The following is a 7,858-nucleotide window of genomic DNA, read 5'->3' on the forward strand; positions in this document are numbered from 1 at the left end:
AGCTACATTATTCTGAAAAATAAAAACAAATATATAGTAAACCATTTGAAATAAGATAAAAAAAATGTCAGTTTATTATTACAGAAAAAAGGGCAATACTAAATATACATATTTGTCAGCCACAATCAACAAGTATCATTCATTTCTCTGAAAAGGAAATCCATTTGTCTGTGTGCACTGACTGGAGCAGGCTCAGAAATCTTGTATCTTTTCTGGGATGGTATGCTTCACGCCTTAAAATCCAGTGCAATGCTTTTGACAACTCCTTTAAGTTCCAACAGGACCTGTTAAGACAGATATTAATAACTAAAAATGACAGACTGCAAATAAAAATACATTAACTTTAGTTTTTTAGCCTTTTCATACAGAGTAAAATCTTACATCAGATACAGGAAACATAGTCTAAGCAAATCCCACGCTTTATTTATTCATCTCAAATTCTTCACTGTTGGATTCACATCCACGTTTTACGATTCTTTGTGTTCTGACCTCAGTGGGCCACAGCCATTAAAGCCTAGTATTTTTTTTTTTTAAGATTATTTGGTTACACTTTACTTGAAGTTTTCTACATAAGAGGGACATGACACTGTCATAAACGTGTCATAAAACATTATAAACAAGGATTTGAACCCTGGACCTCTGCATTAAGGCATGAACCTCTCTGTATATGTGCACCTGCTCTACCCACTAACTAACCATCTACTTTAAGGATAAATATAGCAATAACACAACAGATTTGAAGACAAAATGTATGTTGCCCTGTCACAACTACGAATTGATCCCCCTAACTAACCAAGTACTTTTTGTAGCCAAAGCCTGATATAGATTATTCCTCTGTCTTCTAAACCTCCATTGTTTTCCAAAAAATATTAAAACACATCAACAAGCCACACTATTGCACTGGGTGACATGTTCCTTTATTACAATGAACATGGGCACTGTAGTTGAACCTTCATACACCGTCCTGCGGTCATAAATACTCACTGGTGCACCAAATCCCCAGCTGAAAATAATCCCAGGTGTTTATTAATTACTGAACCGTTTATAAAAATTAAACTATATATTTGTGTTTCGTAAGATTTATATCCTCAGTATAAGTCTATGGGCTTGGAACTGAGAGCCACAGACAGGCTGGGGAAGTCATCAAGTATTGAGAGACAGATTCAGTGCTCCTGGAGCTGATAATAAAGATATTTTGCTCAAGGTGAAACATAGAAAGTAGTCCAGATGCCAACACAGTATCTTAAACTAAACATCTTAATATCTGCCGGTGTCTTTCCCCATTGTACCTGTTTGATGACTGGCCGTCTGTTTTTCCTATCGTGGAGGCAGTTACAGCCCAAAGAGTAGACACTCTGCACCTGGCTCAGCTCCCAGTCTCCCATCTTTTTGTCCAAGAAGTCCTCAAAAGTCAGTTCCTCGTCTTCATCATCTATATCATACCTCACCTCCATCTGGGGAAAAATCACAATACAGGTGACTGAAGGCAGTGAGGAACTATAAAAGCCATGATTTGGGGAAAATGTTGCTTACTTTTCAAGTTCATTTTTCCATGCTGGACAAACTTGATTTTTAGTGTCCACTTTCATTGGACATACTCTCTAAAATATGGATTTGTGTATAACCATTTAAACAGCAGTTGAAGTTACAGCAGCAAAGATGAAATTTGCTCAAGTCCTTTCATGACGACTAACTGATAACGTGCTCTCCCTAATTAAATGCCAAGTCTTTAATAAGCTGTAATCGTAGACTGTAGCTTGATAGATTGGAAACACAGTAAAAGCCTCTTTTGTGCTGCTCACCAAGAACTGTGGCTCACGGTTTTCATCAGCTGGCGGGAGTCCAGACAATATTTCTAACAACACCTGTAGATGGTAGAGAGATGGGGTTAATCACATGGCTCTGGACGACAGAAAACCTTTATTACTCCACCGTGTGCCAGGTAGCTTCACAGACACTGTAGTGTTTCCACAGCTGTCCTAATAACACATGTATAAGCTGTATATACTGCACTATATGGAACGTCAGACGATTTTATACACTGCTGATCCCATAAATCATTCAACTAATGTCATACAATGGATAATATGTTTAACATTTACAGCTACTAATACAGTACAGCTGTGGGCCTCAACTGATTCAGATTTTTTTTGTAGGAAATAATGACACATGATACATAACATAGAGCTCTATTTTCACAAATTGGAAGAAATGTATACGATAATGTTTATGTCCTGCAATTATGTATGTGTCAGTACTTTGGGAGAACCTTGCACTTAAGTAAACTGCTGAGTTGTGCTCTATATTTTACATTACAGTTGCAGTTTCTCCTTTCCTGACATAATATCCCCATCTGTGTGTGTGTGTGTGTGTGTGTGTGTGTGTGTGTGTGTGTGTGTGTGTGTGTGTTTCTGCAGAAAGCCTACCACTCCAAAGCTGAAGACGTCAGATCTTGGTGTGATCTCTCCTCTTAGCGCCTCAGGTGCCATGTATGCACGGGTACCCACAATCCTCTCCGTCATCATGGTTGTTGACGTCCGCTTGGCTGATGCTCTCGTCAGCCCAAAGTCTGAGATCTTTGCCACTAATTTTTCATCTAACAGGATATTTGCACTAACAAGAAAAAAAGAAAAGAAAAAAAAAACTATGAACACAGTGAGCTATGAACCTATTCCCTTAGGAATAATTTCACATTTTGGAAATTATGCCTATTTGCTTCCTTGTCGAGTGTTAGATGAGAAGATCCCGACCACTCTCGTATTCCTCGGTACATAAGCTATTATAAGCTTAACTTAGCAAAAAAACTGGAAACAGGAGAGGACAGCTAGCTTGGATCTAAGGAGAACTGGCGATACGTATCACGATACATGGGTCACGATTCAATATATTGCAATATATTTCGATACTGTGCGTAAGGCGATATATTGGGATTTTTTTTAAGTATAATTTTAGAAAAACTAATATTTAAAAAAAGACATGATATGCATAACAGTCAAAAAAGTTTACTTTAGGTAAACAATTCAGTACACAGAAAGTCAAACTGCCAGTTTGGGATTGTGGTTCCCAGGTTCTTAGTGAGCTAATGTTGATATGCTAAAGTAGGTCAAAGTTCAGTGCATTGTTAGCTTCTAGTAAAAAGTCAGGCACTGATAGGCACTGTTAGGCAAGGACACTAGTGTCTCAGCATAGCCATCTAGCGGTAGGGGGTTTAAATACAACATATCCACTGTCTTACATGAATATTTTTGAACGTTTAAAAAAAAAGAAATCAATATTGCCTTTTTGAAAATGGATACAGTATTGCAAAATAAAATATTGCGATACTCAAGTGTATCAATTTTTTCTTACACCCCTACAACTCAGTAAGGTCAAGCCAATTGATGACAAACTACCAGATACGAACCACAGAACAATCATGATCTGATTGTTTCACAACAAACACTGAGCCTGTTTTCAGTCTTTATGCTAAGCTAAGATAACTAGCTGCAGGCTGTAGCTTCATATTTAACTAACAGGTCTGAAAGGGGGTTTGAGGAATCAGATTTCAGTCCGTCTTGAATGCTTCTTGGATGCATTTACAGTTAGCCTTTTTTAGATCAGACATGATCCACCCAAGACACATGAAGTGACTAAGTGTTGATGGGGCCTAAGAGTGCTGTCAATCTCAGTATTTTCCAAAATGTTGAACTATTCCTTTAAGAAAAGATCATTTAAAGGGCATTATGAGGCCTCACTTTATGTACCTTTTAACATCTCTGTGGACATGATGGTTGCTGTGCAGATACTCCAAGCCACTCGCTGTCCCTTCAGCTATCAAGCATCTCTGTTTCCAGGACAGAGGAGGACTTCCCTCCTGAAAACAACAAAAAGTATCACATTATCTGTGTAAAAGCACACATACTAGAAAGCAGAGTCTGTATTGCTGATGGTGCTTACCAAGCAAGCCAGTCGGTCTAGCAAAGAACCATTGGCCATAAGGGCATACACCAAACATGGATGCTGTCCATCACAGGAAAATCCAACCATGTCAACCAAGTTTTCATGTTTCAACCTGTGGAACAAACAGTCTCATCAAACCAGACCTGTATTTGCAAATATATGAATCATCATATTAACCTATGTTGGGCTAAATGGAAATAGTTAGACATTTTGGGAAAAAGCCTTATTTGCTTGCTTGCTGATAGTTAAACAAGCAAAAACCCCACCGGTTGCACAAAAAGAAAAGTTACAGTGAAAAGTATTTACATGCACAGTTTGACCAATATTTGTATCAACCAATTGCATTTATTTTCCAATTAGTAATTACAATGAATTCTATTCTATTGAATCTGAAGGCATTTGTTTGTCCCCAGCTTACTACAGACTGCTTTTCCAAAAACTCTTTTAATGCTTTTGCTCTCAAGTTCCATTAGTTTGATTAATATGCCTGCTACAGTGCAGCTTGCGTGCTCTAGCTAATAAAACGTAATGGTTATGAGGTGGCTGTGATTCACTCAAAACCAACCTGATTAACAAGGATAGAGACAGAAGAGAGAAACGGGAACATACTTTTTGAGAGTTTGGATCTCTTGGTTGAACTGAACTCTCAGCTCGTCCAGAGAGATGTCATCCATCTAAATGAGAAAATATTTTGAGTTGTGATTTACAATAACTGCAAAAGTAAGCCGAATGGCATGAACGTATTTTCACTTACTGGATTGAGCTTTTTCACTGCAACAGGTTTGTCATTAAGAAGACCTTTGTACACAGTGCCAAAGCCTCCCTCTCCTAGTCTGTTGCCGCCGTCTGATATGGGACGGTCATCAAAGTTGCCTGTAATCTCCATCAGCTCATTGTACAAGAAACTGGAGAAACCTAATGAGGAACACATAGTCAAGGGTCATATTAACTGTTGTGGTTAAGGCCGCATTGCTACCACCTGCTGGTCAATTTTGTAAAATCACTCTTTTTCATAGACGCAGCATCATTAACAATTTTGCTTCTGCTGAAATCAAGATGTCAGGAACTAAGATAAAACAGCCTTGATTATACTTATATACATTTTATTATACTTTATACTTATACTTTACTACAATTCAGAAGGAAATACTGTACTTTTCTAAGATTTTTAAGATTTCTCACACAAAACATACTAGTTTATAAAATATAATGCATTGTTAAAAATTAAACTACCCAACACCAATATATAAAGAATATTTTCTGGGCCACGTTTTGCATGAGTACTTTTGATTTTGAATGCACGACCTTTACTTGTAATAGAGTAGTTTCACATTGTGTTAATGCAGCTTTTACTTGAATAGAAGCTTCTTCCACTTGTTTAGAAGTAAATGCTAAACATGCTTCACAACCTCCTCTAATGTACAGATCACCACAAAGGACTATATGCATAAAAAAGTAATATTCATACTAACGTCTCTACAGCTGACTGTTAACATGTTAACTTAAATTTGAGACAAAAAAGTGCAACCATCTGTGTGGCCTGGTTCACTGTTGGCCAGTAGAATCTGTGGCTGCAGAAGAGAGTTGGCAGGGGGTGGCTGTGTCTCCCTCTCTTCCAGTAGTCTAGTTGGTAGGGTGCTGTTTGTTCCAACTGATGGAGAGGCTGGCTGTGTCTCTGGTGGGACTGCCTCTTCCACTGCGTGTGGACAAAAGACATCAAGATAAGTTATTTTGTTGATATGGTGCACTAGTCAAAATCATGGTGTACTAGTCAAAAAAATGGTTGTGATTGCTTTTTGAGAGTTTCTGAGATGGACATTTGTGCAATAATCAGATTATCTACAGAAACACAAATAAATAATGTGTTTTAAAGGAAGCATGTATGTTGTACATTTCTGTGTACATGTATGTAGAGTTGTTTACTTTCCCCCCCCCTTTGTGTTGTACGGCATTTCTTTCTAATTGTCTTTTGATCATGAATGTCAACTGCTGCATTTCTTTATTTCTATGTGGTATCACTGTAAATAATCATGTAATCCCACATGAAACGGACCGTTGTATTGTACTGTATGAAACAAAATAATAATAATAATAATAATAATAATAATAATAATAATAATAATAATAATAAGGCTGTTTTCTATTTAGTACTTGACTATTTAGTAGTTGATAGTCAGTATCTGTATCTTTTTCATAATTCTTCCACTGTCATTTAAGAAAGCTATTAAAATGTTTCACTGTACCTTGTTACTACGTGCTCCTTGTTATTGCAGTTTTACATCTTTTACCCAGGGATCACTTTACTTTAAAGGCACTGTGTCCCATATTATGACATGGTAGTATTTATAGCAATTGTGTCTACCTGCTAGACTGCAGGTGGAAATTAAATGTTTAACTAAATGAAATTAATGTTTTTTTGTACATAGTCGTCCCTGAAAAATAGATGTAATAAAACTAAAACTAATTTACTACTGAATGTTGAGTGAGTTGCTGTGCTCACTCACTGATATTGGAAAGATGTATCTAATTTTCTGGGCAAATGAAGAAAAAATGGGACATCGGAATACTGTTTTAATTAGGATGATGTAGGTGTTAGTGTGACCATTGACTGTAGATAGGGTTATAGCTATACTATAGATAACTTATAGGCCTATTATATAGTCCGTGATTATTATATTCAAAAATCATACCAGGTAGCAGGACACTAGCAGCAGCCAATAACTTGTGACTCTTCAAAATCTCCACAAGTTCACCCACTGTACTGTTGGAGGTCCCCCAGTCAGACAGCAGCTCCACTGTGGGACTTTTACCCTGTGCAACAAGGCCTTCAAATCTCCTGAGAAATAAAATCATAGATGGATATATAGACAGATAGACAAATAGGTACCTACATATACTAGCATGCTCGACCTGAACTAAAACAATAACACAGTAAATAGCCTAGCTACATTAGCTTGTCTGCCACCAGCTATACATATAATCACCTACCTCACATGATGCTGAGAGTACCTTAACTCCCCACTCGGCTTCCGTATCGAGACAATAACATCTTTCCACCTGTCTTGAGGGTCCAGAAAGTCGGACAACTTGCGATGTAAACTATAACTGAGGTTGCGAATGTAAGTAGCGGGAGTTACAGAATTATTCATTCTTCGAAAAAAAATACGGACACAATCTGAGTTTGTGTTTTGTCTGATAGTTGTACTGAAATGGTGTAGGCCTACAACTTATAGCGCCGTTACGGGTGTTAATCGTCCTCCATTGATAAAAACAGTACATTAGCAAACTGATATTTTGCTCACAGTTTAGTAAAATGTGTATTTCCGATATTGAGCAACTTCCCCCAAACGTAACACAGCAAGCCTGTCCCACTTTAGGTCTCCACCTTCAATGCGGAAATACAAGCAGTGATAGTCCTGATAGGTTATAAAGTATAAAATGTACAGTCTGTACTGTGTGCTCTCCGGGTGTTGGTAAGAGCACAACTTCCATTATCCATTTCTCTGTACATGTGTTTTGTTTGTTTGTTACATACTTACTGCAACAGAAAGACATCCTGCTCTCCTACATGCTTATAGTATGCTGCCCTCTAGTGGACAATAACGAGATTACCAGTCTGAGTTTGAGTTCTAATGAGAATGTGGTTTTTAAAATTGTAATCATTTCTTTGCTATAACTCACATAAAATGATTTTTGATGACACCTGGAAACAGGAGTGGATATCGCTTCTGTGTTCTATCTGGATATGCTGTAGCTGTGCTGTTTCATAAATGATCTGATTTAATCTTCAGAACAATTGTGTTAGTCCTTGATGTGTTTCTCATTTTCCATTGTAACCCTTAGTGAAGTTGAGTTCGACACCCCTGACCTAAGGCATCCAGTGGTGTCATCCATGCCATGCCAGCTTGTCGAAAGGGTG

The 7,858-nt window shown here is 37.6% G+C and overlaps 1 protein-coding gene across 1 annotated transcript; it reads right to left on the reverse strand.

Moving 5' to 3' along the window:
* Nucleotides 1–51: 51 nt before the first annotated feature.
* Nucleotides 52–7,456, reverse strand: irak4 (interleukin-1 receptor-associated kinase 4). Its single transcript, XM_028584757.1, has 11 exons — nt 6,928–7,456; nt 6,630–6,775; nt 5,468–5,635; nt 4,694–4,854; nt 4,549–4,613; nt 3,937–4,051; nt 3,744–3,853; nt 2,427–2,613; nt 1,803–1,865; nt 1,290–1,454; nt 52–284 (listed from the first exon to the last, which is right to left on the reverse strand). The coding sequence occupies exons 1-11, from the start codon at nt 7,086–7,088 to the stop codon at nt 228–230; spliced, it is 1,398 nt and encodes a 465-aa protein (XP_028440558.1). The 5' UTR covers nt 7,089–7,456; the 3' UTR covers nt 52–227.
* Between the last annotated feature and the right edge of the window lie 402 nt (nt 7,457–7,858).

Source organism: Perca flavescens, chromosome 8 (assembly GCF_004354835.1).
Source record: "Perca flavescens isolate YP-PL-M2 chromosome 8, PFLA_1.0, whole genome shotgun sequence".
NCBI classification, from domain to species: Eukaryota; Metazoa; Chordata; class Actinopteri; order Perciformes; family Percidae; genus Perca; species Perca flavescens.